Genomic DNA, 20,095 nt, shown 5'->3' with positions numbered 1-20,095 from the left:
AGACTTAGAGAAAGCTTTTGACAATGTTGACTGGAATACTCTCTTTCAAATTATGGTGGCAGGGGTAAAATATAGGGAGCAAAAAGCTATTTACAATTTGTATAGAAACCAAATGGCAGTTATAAGAGTTGAGGGGCATGAAAGGGAAGCAGTGGTTGGGAAGGGGGTGAGACTGGGTTGTAGCCTCTCCCCGATGTTATTCAATCTGTATATTGAGCAAGCAGTGAAGGAAACAAAAGAAAAATTTGGAGTAGGTATTAAAATCCATGGAGAAGAAGTAAAAACTTTTAGGTTCGCCGATGACATTGTAATTCTGTCAGAGACAGCAAAGGACTTGGAAGAGCAGTTGAACGGAATAGATAGTGTCTTGAAAGGAGGATATAAGATGAACATCAACAAAAGCAAACCAAGGATAATGGAACGTAGTCGAATTAAGTCCAGTGATGCTGAGGGTATTAGATTAGGAAACGAGACACTTAAAGTAGTACAGGAGTTTTGCTATTTGGGGAGCAAAATAACTGATGATGGTCGAAGTAGAGAGGATATAAAATGTAGACTGACAATGGCAAGGAAAGCATTTCTGAAGAAGAGAAATTTGTTAACATCGAGTATAGATTTAAGCATCAGGAAGTCATTTCTGAAAGTATTTGTATTGAGTGTGGCCATGTATGGAAGTGAAACATGGATGACAAATAGTTCAGACAAGAAGAGAATAGCTTTTGAAATGTGGTACTACAGAAGAATGCTGAAGATTAGATGGGTAGATCACATAACTAATGAGGAGGTGTTGAATAGGATTGGGGAGAAGAGAAGTTTGTGGCACAACTTGACTAGGAGAAGGGATCGGTTGGTAGGACATGTTCTGAGGCATCAAGGGATCACCAATTTAGTATTGGAGGGCAGCGTGGAGGGTAAAAATCATAGAGGGAGACCAAGAGATGAATACACCAAGCAGATTCAGAAGGATGTAGGTTGCAGTAGGTACTGGGAGATGAAGAAGCTTGCACAGGATAGAGTAGCATGGAGAGCTGCATCAAACCAGTCTCAGGACTGAAGACCACAACAACAACAACAACCATATTCTTTGAATTATGGATTAAAACATTTTTATTCATGAAACTTCCTGGCAGCTTAAAACTGTGTGACGGATCAAGGCTCAAACTTGCGACCTTTGCATTTTGCAGGCAAGTGCTCTACTGACCGAGCTATCCAAGGATGACTCAAAACCCCTCCTCATAGATTGAATTCTGTCAGTACCTCATCTCCTACTTTCATATCAGTGCACACTCTGCTGCAGAGTGAAAAACTTATTCTGGAAATGTCCCCTATGCTTTAGTTGAGCAATGTTTCTGCAATATCCTTTCTTCCAGGAATACTAGTTCTGCAAGGTCTGCAGGAGAGCTTCTGTGAAGTTTGGAAGGTAGGAGATGAGGTACTGACAGAATTGAAGCTGTGAGGATGGGTCGTGATTCATGCTTGGCTAGTTCAGTTGGTAGAGCACTTGCCCGCGAAAGGCAAAGGTCCTGAGTTCAAGTCTCAGTCTGGCACACAGTTTTTATCTGTTAGGGAGTTTCAGATCAGCACACACTCCACTGCAGAATGAAAATTTCATTCTGGAAACATTTTTATTCATGTTTTCCTTTTTAAGTCTTGTAGTTTCTTGTGGCCTGTCATTTGCATAATGATATTCCCAATTTATCATACGGTGTAGACTTTGATGGCTGATATTTACATTATGGGTATTTTAGTTTTACGGGCATTAGACTGTGGTGTGAGGCATGTTTCTGTGCCTGATTTTTGTATCCTTATGATGATAGACTAGCCTCCAGAGGCTATAAAGATTTCATTATTTGCTTTTCAAACTCAAACAAACTCAGCAGCAATTGCTTAGACTATGGCCTAATGCCAGTTCAACTAAAATTGCACCTTTTTTCAATTTGCTTGCGGCCTTTTCATTTGTGACAGTTGTGCCTCCACATTATTAGGAACATCATCAGATGATATTTGTCCCAGACTGCTGGGTGGATCATAACTTGCTATAAGCATAACAAAACTCTAGTATGCTACAGCTTGATTAGCTGATTCATTTCAAAATAAAATAACACCATACATACAAAAATGACTTCTTTTAAGGAAATTTTGGATTTCATTAAGTCAAGGCATTCTTGACTTAATTGTATTGAATTAGATACCAAATTAGCCTATAACCATAGACATGAATATATTTAATATTTGATGTATCAGTAGAACATAATATTTTCTATGTTGAGTAAGCTTTTGTGTGAACTAGTCTGCAAAGTTACTATCAAGATATCACACAGTAATTGATCAAGATCTGTTCCTCATGACTTTGAGAGTGAGTATTATAACATTATACAGTTTGGTTATCATTACACTTCTGATTTTGTTGCAGAGAGTGCTGTTCAATTTCAGTATCAGATATTTTTCATGAGGAAGCTCTGGATAAATGTTGTCCCTGGAAAAGACAAATATGCTGACACAATATTTCATTATCCTCAGGAGATACCAAAATATCTTAGAGGTACAGTATATGTTTTTAGTTGAGTTATTTAACATTTTAAACAATATTTGTGTTTCATATACAATTACATCATTTAAGAAATTTTGCTGTTACTTTTTACAATGGAAACTGTAAATAGTAAATTTATTGAATTTGCTTCATTGTGAAAGAAGATTTACTGGAAAATCATCAGAAGTTATCCTGCTTAAAAAAGAACCAGTTGTAAAGGTGGAGATGTTTCCCTTTTCAAAAATCACAGCCTGCATTTTATGTCATTGGGTTTTCACCATGAACTCGTGGGAGTCGCCAGAGGAATATTTGTGAATGCACAGTGAAGTGCAGTATTATTCTGTGGCAACAAGTGCATGGAAAATCTTCCTTACTCTTTGATTTTTATTATTATTCTTTGTATTGACAGAGATTTTTCAGTTCATGTTGTTTGAGCTTAAAAATAAAAAGTTGTTGCCTAACTACTTCATTGAATCTCTTTAGTGGACAGAGATAAGCTGTAGTTGGCCAAAGTGGTGGCCCTGTATATTGAATTCTGTTGTAGATGAACAAATGTAGCACCATTCAGTATTGTCTACTGTGGAGTCACCACATCCACGCATCACACAGATTACTATGGATCGGCACGACACTTTGTTGAAGCACATCAAAGATTTATGACACAATGCTGAAAACCAGGAAAATGTTGTACTGAACTTTTCTACTGCATCAAGGAACAGCCATTTGGTGGATAACAGTAGCAAGATGAAAATATGCCCACCACAGTTCATTCCTGATAAACCTGAATTATGGCTTACAGTGCTTAATCTGACATTCCAGTATCATGGCACTGTAAACAAAGATACTAAATTTATGATTGCTGCTAGTGTGCTTGACAATAAAACACCAACGATCAGTGCAGATATAATACTCCACCTGCATGCCAGGTAGAAGTATATGCATTTTAAACAGTTAATCCTTGAGAGGCTACATCGGCCAATGGAACAACATATCCAACAAGCACTGCATGGTGGGAAGAGAGGAGATAAGTCACCTTTGGAATTTTGGTAGCACCTGCGAACCTTAGTCAATGACACTGAGTTGACAGATATGACACTGCAACATGTTTGGTACGCACAGTTGCCAGAGGCAGTTAGAGTGGCTGCGGCTCTTTCCAAGGCATGTGATGTTTCACCATTGCTCTCAGTCGCTAACAAGGCCAGTGCCTCATTAGATTCACGTTATTGTCATCTGTGACATTCAGATGCGGCAGTACAGACCTTCAGGAATCTCAGTGATACTACAACATCAACAACTGGATGAGACAGGAAATCACATTGACAGCTTTCAGCGACAGATACTGACAATGCTCAGAGGCAAGGCAGGCACATATAACAAGAGCAAGGAGATGGCAACATGTCTATCTGCTGGAACCACTGTCACTTTGGAAACAAGATGACACGGTGCACACCGCCCTACTCTCACCCAAATGGTGACAACAACCGGTGATAGGTACCCCTAGTCGTGAGTTTGAGCACCAGCACTTACCACTGTGAGGTGAAAGTGATGATGGGCAACTAATGGTGGATGGGCAACTAATGGTGAGTTTTCCTTTTTTCCTTTACCCTCACTGTCCCATTGACTTTTTGTCATGGATGTTAAATCTGGCTGCACTTATCTAATCAACTTAGGTTCAGACATCAGTGCATTGCCTGTTAGAAGTTGCAGTGTGAAACTTCCTCCATCTCAAAACTCACAGCAGTGAACCAGACTTCAATAATGACTTATGGAAAATGTCAGATAGCTGTAAACCTTGCTTTCCTAGAACATTTACCATGGACTTTCATGATTGCTGATGTGTCAGACACAATATTGGGTGCGGATTTCATGTTTCATTATGCAGTTGGAGTAGCTATTGGTTTGTCAAGCATCCACTTGGGTATGCAGTGCATCAAAGGCACCTTAGGATGAAGTTCTGTGCTTACTTTTGATGACAGACAGAGGGTGATGCCACATGTAGCAAACTGCAAATCCGTGCCGTGTACACAGGCAGTTAAGCACAATACAGTCCATTACATCAAGACCACACCTGATCAACCAGTGTCTTAGCAGCCATGGTAGTTAGCTCCTGATAATTATGCCACAGCAAAGGCAGAATTCGAAGAACAATTGTGCTCAGGAGTCATCCATAGATCCGACAGTCCGTGGTCGTTGCCACTTCATCTAGTAAAAAAGAAAGACAAGACATGGAGACCATGTGGAGACTGCTGGGCACTTGGTACTGGTATCATTCCCAATCATTATCCAATACAATGTATTAGGGATTTTATGCATGTACTGGCATTAATTGCTGGAGAGCATATCACCAAATACCAATCACATCTGCTGATATACTGAAGACAGCTATCATGACACCATTTGGCTTATTCGAATACCTCTGTATGCTGTTTGGTTTGAAAACTGTGGCACAAACTGGATGGCAGTTTGTTGATGAAGTACTAAGAGCTTTACCGTACTGATTCACATACCTGGACGATGTCCTGGTCTTTTCAGCAGCCGAGAAATTGCATGAACTGCATCTAAAGACTGTTTACCAATACATTGATGCATATGGCATTTTGGTCAATGAATCAAACTGTTTGCTTCGATGATGTCAGGTGCCTTTCTTGGGCTACTCAGTGACAGCAGCTGGTATCAGCCCACTGCAAGATAAACTTGCCCTTATCAAAGAGATGGCTCATCACATTGATTATCACTAGCTACACCAGTTATTGGAGCAGTTAATTTCTACAGGCGACATCTGCCTAATGCAACTGCCAACCAGGGACCTTTGACTTCAGCACTAGCTGGCAAGGACACAGTGGGCAAACAATGTCAGCAGTGGACACCAGAGATACTGATGGCACTTGATAAGATCAAGGCGTGTCCATGTCAGGCAATGATGTTGGCACACCAGGTTCCTAGGTGTGACTGACAATTTTTGTGGGTGCTAGCCAGCAAGCGATTGGCGCAGCTCTACACCAGCATGTCAAAGGCCACTGGCAGCCCCTGGGCTTCTTCTCCTGTGTGTTTATGTTATCACAAGTTAAATGGAGTGCTTATGATAGGGAATTGCTGGCAATTTACAAAACTGTGAGGCACTTAAGGCCACAAGTGGAAGCCAGAACATTCACGGTTTTCACAGATCACAAGCTGGTTACTTTCATCTTCAGTAGGGACAAGGGTGGTTGCTCACTGCGACAATTTAGAGAACTTGAATCCATTGCCCAATTCGTGACAGACCTGCAGCAAATAAAAGGAGCAGAGAACTTTGTGGCTGATTTCCTGTCTCAGTTGGAATCAATCTCTCAGACTATTGACTACAAGGAGTTAGCTGCTGCACAAGAGACAGACCAAAAACTTGCTGAATTTAATTGCAATAGTACATCTGGGTTATGTCTGCGGCAAATACAATCTGCTGGTGAATTATTTCTGAGTTTGATGTGACATATCACAGGGAAAACCTGAGAAACTGCTATGACAATTATTTGACAGCATCCATGGGCTTGCTCACCTGGGAATAAATGCCAGCATTAAACTGATAGTGGATAGATTTGTGTGGTCCAATATAAATAAGGACTGTCATAGTTGGGCAAAAACATGCTTAAAGTGTCAGAGGGCCAAGGTTGGATGACATGTACACAAAGCGGTAGGAACTTCCCACTTACAAAACAACATTTCACACATGTGCATCTGGACATCATTTTACCTCTGTTGCCATCGGAAGGATGCCATTACCTCCTCACTGTAGTGGACTGCTTCACCAGATGGGCATAGGTGGTTCCATTGTTGGACATTTCCCCAGAAACAGTGGCGCAAGTATTTCTTTCATAGTGGAATGCACATTTCAACTGCCATTTGCATGTCACCACAGACCAGCGGCTTCAGTTCAAATCGATGTTGTTCTCACAATTGGCCAACATCTGCAGTTTCCACCATCATCATACCATGGCGTATCACCCAACAAGCAATGGAATGGTGGAACACTGGCATAGGACATTAAAAGCAATGTTAATGTGCCATGCACAATCTTGGTTGTCAGGTTTGCCACTGATTTTGATGGGCCTTCATACTGTTTTAACATCCACCGAGCGAGGTGGTGCAGTGGTTAGACACTGGACTCACATTCGGGAGTATGACGGTTCAATCCTGCATCCGGCCATCCTGATTTAGGTTTTCCGTGATTCCCCGAAATCACTCCAGGCAAACACCGGGATGGTTCCTCTGAAAAGGGCATGGCCGACTTCCTTCCCCATCCTTCCCTAATCCAATGAGACTTATGACCTCGCTGTCTGGTCTCCTTCCCAAAACAACCCCAACCCTAGGAACATCCACTGCAGAATTGGTTTATGGTGAACTATTATGACTACCTGCAGAATTCTTCACTGATCAAACTGGGGCATGACACACTGAATTGCTGTATGTGCTGCAAATGGTGTGCGAGCATATGGCCAGACTTTGCCCATCCGATGTCTCAAGACATGGGGCAGTAATTAAATTCATGCACAATGTCATGTACCCATGTGATGCTATGGATAGATGCTGTCAAGTGATTGCTGCAGCCCCCATATTCTGGGCCATACAGAGTGAGCTCATGGGACGAACATATCATGCATATAGATCGAAATGGGAAGAGCCAAGTGATATCATTGGAATGGATCAAACATGCACATATGTCACCAACTAAAGGGAATGTACATGCTGAACACAAAGTTTCATCTTCCATGTTACTGGACATGGATGACACCATCTTGGTACCACAAGGGGATGTGGTACCATCACTGCCAACACCGGAAGCTGAGGAAGTTCAAGCAATGCCTTCAGCACAGATGAGATCTGGGTGTCAGGTGAAATATAAATGCCCCTACATTCCTGGAGCTACACTCTACAGCAGGAGGGGGAGGCTGTGTGGGAGTCACCAGAAGAACATCTATGAATGCACAGTGAAATGAAGCAATATTCTGTGGTGATGATCACATGGGAAGACCCCTTTACACTTTAATTTTTATTACTATTCTTTGCACTGACTTAGATATTTCAGTTCAAAGTGTTTGAGCTTAAAAATAAAAAGTTATTGACTAACTATTTTGTAGTATCTCTTTAGCGAATAGAAAAAAGACAAGCTGTAGTTGGCTAAAAACTATATGGTAGGTTACATGACAATCCATTGTCCAAACAACTGGTGAGTTTCAAATAGCACGTTGTGATTTTGAGTAAGAAAGCTCTGAAGTCATGAATGTTAAACACAATAAAATACATAAATGTGGACTTGGATCACTGCATACCCACAAAAAGTTTCATCTCATCCCTAAAAATACCAGTAACACTTCTGAACAGATCACATTAACAAACTGAAGCTAAGAATTGCATAGTTTTTAATAACACTAGCAAATGCTTAATGATGCTACCAAGGAACTTACACAAAAAAGCAAAAGAAACAAGGAATATGTTAGATGGAATGATATCTATAAAAGAAATGATATCTATAGCACAGTTCTCAAGAAAAGACCCTACTAAGAAGAGATTAAACTACATTTAGTATAGAACTTCCAAAACCTGATGAGCTCAAAGAGCTAAATTAATTAGAACTCAAAATCATTTCTATGAAATGAATTTTTGGAATCAATAAGGGGAAAAAATGTAATGAAGAATGAAGCAAGAAAGTTTTATAGGTGATTCAAAAAGAAACTCAGGGGCTACAACCCTGGTTATGGTGCAGCCAGTGAAAAGATGATATACAGTAAATGTCAAATGAAGAAAATTATAAGCTTCATATTGATTAATTTAAGAATTTTCTAATTGCCCAAGACTGAAAAATCCACACTGAGGAGTTGCGATCCAATTGACCTTACAAAGATGAATTTGCCACATTATTCAGTTGAAAATAAGGCACCCTTGTTACATTCAGAAGTCACAGAAATTAGGAAGAAGCCCTGTAAAACTAATTAGAGATAAAAAAAGCTAACAGAAGAATTTTAGAGCAAGGAAACTATGTGAATTCTGGAAAACTGTCTTTAGCCATTGATTGCGCAATAAAGGCCATGAAAAATGTTACCAATTACAGCAGGCTCTACTTCCTACAATTCGCACACAGAATTCTCTTGCTTGGAGAACAAAATAAAGCACCAAATAGACAAATACCAATATGGCATTAGGAAAAGATGCTCAACAGTACAAAAGTTCCAATCGCTTAATATTACCTTCATACACATGTCTTTATAATACATGTCTGTCACTTATAATACATGTCTGTCACTTTAAGGTTACAGCAGTTGTCAGACCATATGACGACTTTTCTCCTGTGCTTTTTAAATGTTTCTTCACAAGAGCTGGAGGCAGCAGTTAATGCATAAAATGTGACTTGAGACCAAACCTGAAGAGAACAAAGCAGATTGCCTAGCCTTTGATGATGATGTCATTATGTTGTCAATTTTAATAGAAACAATTATGACCTAAATCAATCTCCTAAAAGAATCACTGTATATTTGAGCTTACATATATCCTTTGAGAACACTGTCTATAATTAAAATTGCACCATTGCAGCATCTGACAAACATATACATCATCATTGGAAACACAAAGATTTGTGAAGCAGTTGTAAAACCAGCTCTAAAATCCAGTTACCAGAAAATCCAACAAAAATGTTTTGAAAAAGAAATTACTATAAAAGAGAGAATATAATTGAAACCGCACAAAGGACAAGTAAACTTATATACCCACTTCAAATGAATGAGCAACAGAATGTTAAAAAGTCTTTGTGATTTTTGCTACAAAGTTCAAAATCATGATACATAGGTTTGTAAGCAGCAAAGGAGACCTCTAAGAACTAGGCATCAAACTTGAAGATAAGCTTGACAGGGATCTCCTCTGAAAAAAGGTTGTGGCCGCATGAAGTAGTTCCTGGACTGGTCAACATGCTTAAGAAATAAGGAAATTCAGGTTGCAAAATAAAGCAAATTTCTAAGCTCATTGTGATAAGACTTGAAGTGATCCAAGTTGGTCAAAATTACACAATAATAATAAAAATACCTACCTGGATAGCTGAGTAAGTTAAAGCACCTGCTACCAGGACATAAGGAGGCACTCTGGCCTCAGATTGAACTTGCCCCAAACATTAACAGTAGTGTCAGGTTTTGCTGGCAAGCCTGAATGTGGTTTTTAGGCATTTTTTCACATCCATCTAGGTAAATACTGGGCTGTTTCTCACATGAGATACACAATGTGCAGACAACTTGGAAAACAATGTCACTTGACCATGCAGTCACACTAGATGCAGACAGAAGGGATATATAGAGTCCTCTCTAGAGGGGAAGGGAGGGGAGGCTGGCTGGCAGTAACTTTAAAATGCCTTTCGGTTTCGTAACCACATTATAATAATAGCCTAAATGTGGATGTGTTTGATTCTCCATGATTTTGGAGAAGCACCATACTAGTCCTGGCCTGGCATTGGCTGGATAAAGGACACTGGAAAGGAAGGAATAATAATAATAATAATAATAATAATAATAATAATAACACATGACCATTACAAGCACTATCTCTGCTTTTATTACTTGTGAGTATCTTTTAAATATATAATGTGTTAGATAAAAATATTATTTTCACATGATATTCCTTTCTTCTTTTGAGTAAATTTATTAGTGTAACAATAATGAGAGACTTTTTTTTTGCAATATTCTGGCTCAAGAGTAATGTGCTTTCTTAGCAGAGTATAAAAGCGGTAAATTTACAAGTGTTTATTGGTTTTATAATAACATATGGTGTACAATATTTTCCATTGTTATAACTAGAAAACTTTCTCAGTATGTACTTGTTCGCTAAAATCATGATGGGTGAACTGAAACTAAGGTTACAAAGCCTGCAGTGAAATGTATACATTTTTTTCATACAATGAATGTAGACAACTGATAGTACATACATTAGATTATTTTTTGGCATCGTCTCCATAGCTGGTTTAGGCATTTGTCACTTCATGGGATGAGTTTGAATATACCATTCTGGTAAAAATTCTGTCCTTGCATGTTCAGCCATGTTATCATGAAGTGTTTCACCTACTCATCTGAAGTGAATCATCAGCCTCCCAGGTGCTCCTCTTGATGTCCTGATTCAGCTCCTCCATATCAGCTGAGTTCATTTTGTTGATGCCGTGCTGGGTCAGCCACTGCAGCCCTCATCACTAATGTTTTCTCTACAGCCTGCAAACTTTTGACACCACTATGTGACATAGTGATGAGACATTACAGTCACTCTGTAAATCTCTACTAGTGGTCAATGAATTTCAGCTGCTTTAAATTTTTTCACCCACAGAAATTGAATAACTGAGCAGGGTTCTTCACGAGACCAGTTTTCCAAATGACTCATGATTTGTGATTACCTATAACTAATGCTGTAGGTGGTAAGTGGCTGAAACTCTGCACAGTTGCCAAGCATGTGTATCAGAATTACTGCACTCCAAGAATATTGGTCTTGTAATCCTAGTTTCTGATCAGACTCCATAGGTGAAGAATACATTTCTTTCCTTCTCTCCCTACCCTTTCCTTCATCATCTTTCATCATTCATACCACTTCCAGAGCTATATTTGTCACATCCTTTGTTATCCCTAAAATCATATCCAGTGGCTCTCCTTAATGTGAGTGGGTTTCTCATAGCACATGCTCCAAGCATTGTGTGGTTCCAAACAATCCAGTTACATTCTGCCAAAATAAATACAATGAAAGATAGAGTGACTCATGAGTTTAGACATTTTAATCTACAAGTTGTTCCCCTTGGTAGGACTGTCAGTATGATTGGCCACATATAAATTCTGGTCTATACTTAGGACTAGGATAGAAATTACAAGTAACACAGACGGATAAATTTAAAAATAGATAACTTTAAGAACTCTTAAGTTTCTTGTTCATGGAGAAAATAAGGATAGATTAGGGAAAGGTTGTGGAAGAGGTCTATCACTGAGACCATAATTTCTATGACAAGATCTAGACATAAATTTAAACTGAAATGTGCATACTGAATACTTATCAAGTGAACAGTGCTGTTTTGCATTTGAAATGCAAATATTACCCAGTGACACTGACATGGACACACAAAAAATGGCATACTAAAGTTATTTTGAATGAACAATAAGGTATCATATGCCATTCTTTTTGAGGAAGCTCTATACTTCAGATGGTAAAAGAAGAACCTTGACAGCTGACAGTGCTGCTGTCCATTTTCAACTCCCAAGCACAAAAGACTGCTGGTAGTACTGAATTCATCTATAGAGCTGCGGCAAGTCTGAGGCATTGCCACAAAGACCTATACAAAATCACGTTACGTGAATGGTTATGGTAGATGCGCAAAGCAGCTGCACCAAGCCCAATTTGGCTCTTCTGTTGCATACGGTCTGTAACATTATCTGCATATGCTGAAGATCAAGAAAAAGAGCCATCATAAATGTATACGTTACACTAGAGAATTTTGTTGTTAATTATTTAAAAGACTGGAATGTTTCAACAGTCCTCTCTCTAAACATCTATGATATAATTATCTTTTTATACACTAAACCAGAATTATTCATGAAAAAAATTTGCTCATTGTTGTTGTTGTTGTTGTTGTTGTTGTGGTCTTCAGTCCTGAGACTGGTTTGATGCAGCTCTCCATGCTACCCTATCCTGTGCAAGCTACTTCATCTCCCAGTACTTACTGCAACCTGCATCCTTTTGAATCTGCCTAGTGTATTCATCTCTTGGTCTCCCTCTACCATTTTTACCCTCCACGCTGCCCTCCAGTGCTAAATTTGTGATCCCTTGCTGCCCCAGAACGTGTCCTACCAACTGGTCCCTTCTCCTTGTCAAGTTGTGCCACAAACTCCTCTTCTCCCCAATTTTATTCAATACCTCCTCATTAGTTATGTGATTTACCCATCTAATCTTCAGCATTCTTCTGTAGCGCCACATTTTGAAAGCTTCTATTCTCTTCTTGTCCAAACTATTTATTGTCCATGTTTCACTTCCGTACATGGCTACACTCCAAACAAATACTTTCAGAAACGACTTCCTGACACTTAAATCTATATTCGATGTTAACAAATTTCTCTTCTTCAGAAACACTTTCCTTGCCATTGCCAGTCTACATTATATCTTCTCAACTTCGACCATCAACAGTTATTTTGCTCCCCAAATAGCAAAACTTCTTTACTACTTTACGTGTCTCATTTCCTAATCTAATTCCCTCAGCAAATTCTTCTACATTCCATTATCCTCGTTTTGCTTTTGTTGATGTTCATCTTCTACTCTCCTTTCATGACACTGTCCATTCCGTTCAACTGCTCTTCCAAGTCCTTTGTTGTCTCTGACAGAATTACAATGTCATCGGCGAACCTCAAAGTTTTTATTTCTTCTCCCAGGATTTTATACCTACTCCAAATTTTTCTTTTGTTTCCTTTACTGCTTGCTCAATATACAGACTGAATAACATCTGGGAGAAGCTACAATCCTGTCTCACTCCCTTCCCAACCACTGCTTCCCTTTCATGCCCCTCAACTCTTATAACTGCCATCTGGTTTCTGTACAAATTGTAAATAGCCTTTCGCTTCCTGTATTTTACCCCTGCCACCCTTAAAATTTGAAAGAGAGTATTCCAGTCAACATTGTCAAAAGCTTTCTCAAAGTCTACAAATGCTAGAAGTGTTGGTTTGCCTTTCCTTAATCTTTCTTCTAAGATAAGTCGTAAGGTCAGTATTGCCTCACGTGTTCCAATATTTCTATGGAATCCAAACTGATCTTCCCTGAGGTCAGCTTCTACCAGTTTTTCCATTCGTCTGTAAAGAATTCGCATTAGTATTTTGCAGCTGTGACTTATTAAACTGATAGTTCGGTAATTTTCACATCTGTCAACACCTGCTTTCTTTGGGATTGGAGTTATTATATTCTTCTTGAAGTCTGAGGGTATTTCGCCTGTCTCATACATTTTGCTCACCAGATGGTAGAGTTTTGTCAGGACTGGCTCTCCCAAGGCTGTCAGTAGTTCTAATTTAATGTTGTCTACTCCCAGGGCCTTGTTTCGACTCAGGTCTTTCAGTGCACTGTCAAACTCTTCACGCAGTATCTAGCTCCTATTTCATATTCATCTACATCCTCTTCCATTTCTATAACATTGCCCACAAGCATATCTCCCTTGTATAGAACCTCTATATACTCCTTCCACCTTTCTGTTTTCCCTTCTGTGCTTAGAAGTGGGTTTCTGACTGAGCTCTTGATATTCATGCTAGTGGTTCTCTGCTCTCCAAAGGTCTCTTTAATTTTCCTGTAGGCAGCATCTATCTTATCCCCAGTGAGATAAGCCTCTACATCCTTACATTTGTCCTCTAGCCATCCCTGCTTAGCCATTTTGCACTTCTGTCGATCTCATTTTTGAGACGTTTTTATTCCTTTTTGCCTGCTTCATTTACTGCATTTTTATATTTTCTCCTTTCATCAATTAAATTCAATATTTCTCTTGTTACCCATGGATTTCTACTAGCCCTCATCTTTTTACCTACTTGATCCTCTGCTGCCTTCACTACTTCATCCATCAGAGCTACCCATTCTTCTTCTACTGTATTTCTTTCCCCCATTCCTGTCAATTGTTCCCTTCTGCTCTCCCTGAAACTCTGAACAACCTCTGGTTTAGTCAGTTTATCCAGGTCCCATCTCCTAAAATTCCCACCTTTTTGCATTTTCTTCAGTTTTAATCTACCGTTCATAACCAATAGATTGTGGCCAGTGTCCACATCTGCCCCTGGAAATGTCTTACAATTTAAAATCTGGTTCCTAAATCTCTGTCTTACCATTATATACTCTATCTGATACCTTCTAGTATCTCCAGGATTCTTCCATGTATACAACCTTCTTTTATGATTCTTGAACCAAGAATGGTTAAGTTATGATTAAGTTATGCTCCGTGCAAAATTCTACCAGATGGCTCCCTCTTTCATTTCTTACCCCCAATCCATATTCACCTACTATGTTTCCTTCTCTCCATTTTCCTACTCTCGAATAACAGTCACCCATGACTGTTAATTTTTCATCTCCCTTCACTAACTGAATAATTTCTTTTATCTCATCATGCATTTCATCAATTTCTTCATCATCTGCAGAGCTAGTTGGCATATAAACTTGTACTACTGTAGAAGGCATGGGCTTCGTGTCTATCTTGGCCACAATAATGCGTTCACTATGCTGTTTGTAGTAGCTTACCCATATTCCTATTTTTTTTATTCATTATTAAACCTACTCCTGCATTACCCCTATTTGATTTTGTATTTATAACCCTGTATTCACCTGACCAAAAGTCTTGTTCCTCCTGCCACCGAACTTCACTAATTCCCACTATATCTATGTTTAACCTATCCATTTCCCTTTTTAAATTTTCTAACCTACCAGCCCGATTAAGAGATCTGACATTCCACAGTCTGGTCCGTAGAACGCCAGTTTTCTTTCTCCTGATAACAACGTCTGCCTGAGTAGACCCTGCCTGGAGATCCGAATGGGGAACTATTTTACCTCCAGTATATTTTACCCAAGAGGACGCCATCATCATTTAACAATACAGTAAAGCTGCATGCCCTCGGAAAAAATTACGGCCGTAGTTTCCCCTTGCTTTCAGCCGTTCACAGTACCAGCACAGCAAGGCCGTTTTGGTTAGTGTTACAAGGCCAGATCAGGCAATCATCCAGACTGTTGCCCCTGCAACTACTGAAAAGGCTGCGCCTCCTCTTTAGGTACCACACATTTGTCTGGCCTCTCAACAGATACCCCTCTGTTGTGGTTGCACCTACGGTACAGCCGTCTGTATCGCTGAGGCACGCAAGCCTCCCCACCAATGGCAAGGTCCATGGTTCATGGGGGAGGGGGGGTCATTCTTATAGTAAAATAAATAAAGATTATTTTATTCTTACTGCTCATTTATTAAAATTATATGCTGGAGCTTTCCAGTGTGTGAGAATGTTACTACTCTTTTGCCCCAGAGGAGGGAACTAACAGTTCCAAAAACTAGGCATTGATTTTTCTACGTTTAAATAAGTTTATCTGTAGCAGTGCGTGGAATTTTGCCTTCTGAAGGTAAGTACTGGCCAGAAATTCTGTCTGCTTGTAATTTTACAAATTCTGAAGCAAATTTTCACTTTTGATGAACTTACAAACTCTGTTGCACCAATTTCCAGTACAATGTTCCATGTTGACAACTCATGCCACATAACAGTGAGGAATTAGATACTCATTTCATAGCTCACGTTAAATTGATTTCCTTTCCAAAATCAGTGTTTTTAAACTTTTAAGAAAGGAATGTATTACATGGTATTTACTTGGCAGTTTTTGCTCATATGGTCTTAGTTTCCATAGTTTCTTTGTCAATTGTTCTTTACTGTACTCTTACACATCTTCTCTTGCTCCTTTTTCCTTCCTTGAATTCTTCTCTAACTTCTATCTATATTTTCTTGTAATTTATGACAATTATTGATTGATGTATTGATTTGATTTATTGATCCATCTTTAAATATTTCCCATGCAATTGATGTCATCATTTTACATATATTGTATAGCTGTATAAGAAGTCCTACATTTTTAACATGTTGAAGAAATATATATATGGTTTTTACTGGACACAATCAGTAATCATTAAATATAAATGCATCATGTAGAATGACAAGGAAAAACAGTGTGTGCAATACAGTACACATGTCAAAGAAAACAGTTTAACAAGTATAAATGAGACAAGCTTGATACATGTTAATCATTAAGTATAAAAGCAGTATGAAAATAAAACACAACTGTATGACAAAATAATGTTTTTGGAGTAGCTCAAGTAATATAGTGATCATATCATTTTTATAGCACATTTTAAATTCTTCCATTGTATAAAAGGCTTTTTGTTCAAGCCACCTTTTTGTAATATTTCTGAAGACATTCAGTGATGCACTGTATGCTGTAGGAGCTAACATAGTATTAAATAATTGTATCCTTATGTATGTGTAACTATTTTTTTATGTCTGGTAACTGGGATGTCCATCATTTGCCTTTATTGTGTGTCTTGGTTATGTATAGACTCTCATAGTTTATGGCTGTCTTTTGTTTTCCTTGATATGCACCAAGCAGTTAAGAATAAACAATGATGCAACTGTCAGTATGTTGAGCTTTTGAAAGTATTCTGTACGTGATATATGGTTTCTTACTCAAGCAGCGCAGGTAATGGCCTTTTTCCGCCAAATAAAAATTCTTTTTTGCTCCAGAGGATTTGTCCATAACAGTAGTGGGTATGTGAGGTGGCTGTGAAAAAGGCATAATAGGAGCTCAGTAGCAGCTTGTCCTTCACACAAATCTAAAGTTTATTTAAAATATAGGTGACTCAGGCTAACATTTTGCATACATAGTTAGTGTGAGTTTCCAATGTTAATTTTGGAACGACATGAATGCTAAGAAGATTTACTGAGACACTACAGTTGTCATTGTTACATAGGATGAAAAGGATAATTACAGTTTTAGAGTGGTTAATTTGTAATTCATTTTTTCTGAACCACGTATTGGATAATATGAGTTGTTCTGCACTTTTCTGCTTGAGTGTGTCCAAGGCACTAGCAACTGTACCAAATGTGGTGTCATCTGCATTTTGTGTGGTCTTAACCTAGCATATTGGACAAACCATGTATATAAATTACAAAAAGCAAGGTCCAAATACGGAACATTGTGAGACATCTTGTGTGACACCCAGAATATCTGAGTTGTTTTTGTTAATGTGTACAATTTGTCTTCTCTCACTCAGATAAGATGTAATCAGAGACAGCACTTTGTCTTTGAGATCATAAGGGAAGAGCTTTTTTAAAAGACTCTGTGGCTGACAGAGTCAAAAGCTTTATTTAGGCCAACAAGCATGACAATTACAGAAAGTGTGGATTCAAACGCAAGCAAACTGAAAGAAATAATATTTTCCACTGCTTTCACAGTTGATAAGCCCGGTCGGAATCCATATTGAGAATTACTGAAAATGTTCTTGGCAGATAGATGCTTTTGGATTTGGAGTTGGATCTTCTTTCAATAAGAATGGGTATTAGAGAAATTGGTCAACAATTACTTGGACTTGACTTATCTCCTTTTTTTGTAGTGGTGTGAGCACTGTAGTTTTTAAACATGCTAGGAAACAACCACCAGTAAATATCCAATTTACAAATAAATAGAGAGGGTATGTTATTATGTCTCCTATTTTTTAATTACAAAATTAGATAAACCATAAATGTCTTACCGTTGATTTTATGATATCGCTTAAATGAACCTCTTTCCATTCACATGTAGAAGAAATTCAGATTGTTGTAGAATATAGATAATGTCCTTTAGGTTATGTTCATATTTATTATTTGACTCAGATGCAGTAGAGGAACTTATGTCGCAAGCATTAACAACATAGACGTTGAATTCATATGGTGCGATACCGACATTAAGTCGTAACTTATAATTCTTGCTTCTCCCCAGTTCAGTCTTTAAAACATTTCAAGCAGCTTTAAACTTGTTGTAGGACTTACTAATGTAATTGTCATTTGCTTTACACATTGCCAACCTGATTTCTGATGTGTATTTGCTCTTTAACTTAATGTAACAAGCTTTGTCGGCATCATAGTTTTTATATTTATCACAATAAATCATAACTAATATTCTAAGCCTCTGGAGAATGTGTGTGAACCACTTGGATGTAGAGTCATCTTTTTGGGCTGTTAACATATTTATTTTCAGAACCTTTGGGCAACAGGTCTTAAAAGGGTCTGTGAGTACATTGATAAAAACTGAAAATGCATTCACAATGTTCTCACTTTCAAGCAGGATGTCAATTCATCTAATACTCTGCAACAGTGTCGTGTAGTTGTCAATATTTTCATCATCCAATAGCCTAATATGCTTTGCTTTGTGGCAGTCAGATATAAGTTTATTAATTTTTTATTTTCACTGTGTACTTTCGTGGTCTAAAAGAAAGTAAATACTGAACAGCCCAACTCATACATGCCTTTTTCAACATTGGTTATGACATTATCAAGACAGGATGACTGCCTTGTTGGATTGTTATTAACACAATACGGATCATGGGATCTTAACATTTTCTGTTGATAAAGCTGTTTTGATGTCTATAGCCTCATACCAATGTTTATATCTCCAAAGATTAATATTCTGTATTTGCTTAATTTTTCAAAGTGTAAGATCATTTTTCTAAGACCTTTGAAAATAATTCATTGTCACTGTCTGGAGTATGGTATGCCGATACTATACTAAGTTTTAGTGTTGAAAGTAGCATTGCAGCTGCTTCAAACACATTTCCTATATGTTAATCAGCAAGGTTAAAGACACTATACTGCAAACCTAGGTAACTACTAATGTATATTAAAGCTCCACCACACTGTTGTGTGTTTGTATAAAAGTCTGTGTCTAAATCAAAGCCAGGTGGTACACACAAATCCAACTGACCCTCATTTAACCAACAATCATAAACACATAATATGGTGTTTTTGTTCTTTCCTAAAGGAATACTCATGTCATCAGTTTTATTTTTTAAAGACATGATATTTAAATGCACAAATAAAAGTGATTCATTGTTACATGATGTTTGGACTAAGTTGTTCTGAAATTATATATCGGTTTGTGAACTTCCATTGTGGTTCCTTCTGCTACTTGTAGTTGGCTTAATCATACATGCTGCTGACTCCTTGATGGTGCTTGATCCAGGCACTGGTGCAGGGAATGCCCTGGAGCTAACCATAAAAAAAAAATCATTACTTCTCTTTGGTGTTTCCTGTTTTTAGATTATGTTTATGTTTTTGCTATTACCTGTGTATCATGTTCTTTTGATGAAGTAGTTATCTGAAGTTTCTTAATGTTTCTGGTTTAACAAGTGTTCATTGGTTTTCTGTGCTTTTGTTATTCCCATTTTGGCAGTTAAGTACTTATTTAGCATGTAGATTTGATATTAATTTTGGAAATTCACATTTCAAATTTAGATTGTGAATTCTATAAGTGATTTTTCCTCCATAAAATTGCTGACAAATGAATTCCGTCAGGAATGTAACTATTAAACAAATTGCGGGTCATTACTAATGAGAGAAATGTAAAATATAAACACCACTCATGGATGTTTGAATTTGTGGACTGCTGCCTATAAGACAATAAAAGGAATGATCTATGATCATGGGTCATGTGATCAATGTGTCACCAGTTCTTCCAGCCGTTGTTACCGTTATATGAAGCTGATGATGCCACTCCTTTATTCAAGTAGCCCCTCATTTGGCCTCTCAAGGTTGAGTGGTCCCCATCACAGACCTCCCTACCTCACAAAGTTGTTCTGCTAATGACACTGTATATTTAATGAACAGTGATTTTATTTCCAAAATTTTTAGACATATAATGATAAGGAATCCTTAATGTTGATTTTTTTGTTTTGCAGGTTATCACAAATGTTCCAAGGCTGACACAATTAAGCTTGCTGCTCTGATATACAGAGCTAAATTTGGTGACAATACACTACAACTTCAGTTTATTCCGTAAGTAGCATGAAAT

General features: G+C 38.1%; 1 protein-coding gene across 1 annotated transcript in view; it reads left to right on the top strand.

The window, feature by feature from the left end:
* LOC126484845 (myosin-VIIa-like) overlaps positions 1 to 20,095 on the top strand; it is a 406,864-nt gene that overhangs the window by 366,365 nt on the left and 20,404 nt on the right. The window contains exons 34-35 of the mRNA XM_050108441.1: positions 2,414 to 2,542; positions 19,983 to 20,079. Coding sequence (XP_049964398.1) covers positions 2,414 to 2,542; positions 19,983 to 20,079 — 226 coding nt within the window. The remainder of the gene's footprint in view (positions 1 to 2,413; positions 2,543 to 19,982; positions 20,080 to 20,095) is intronic.

This window comes from Schistocerca serialis, chromosome 6 (genome assembly GCF_023864345.2).
Source record: "Schistocerca serialis cubense isolate TAMUIC-IGC-003099 chromosome 6, iqSchSeri2.2, whole genome shotgun sequence".
Classification (NCBI taxonomy): Eukaryota; Metazoa; Arthropoda; class Insecta; order Orthoptera; family Acrididae; genus Schistocerca; species Schistocerca serialis.
Note: the sequence above shows the minus strand (reverse complement) of the source record. Positions and strands in the feature narration are given on the sequence as shown.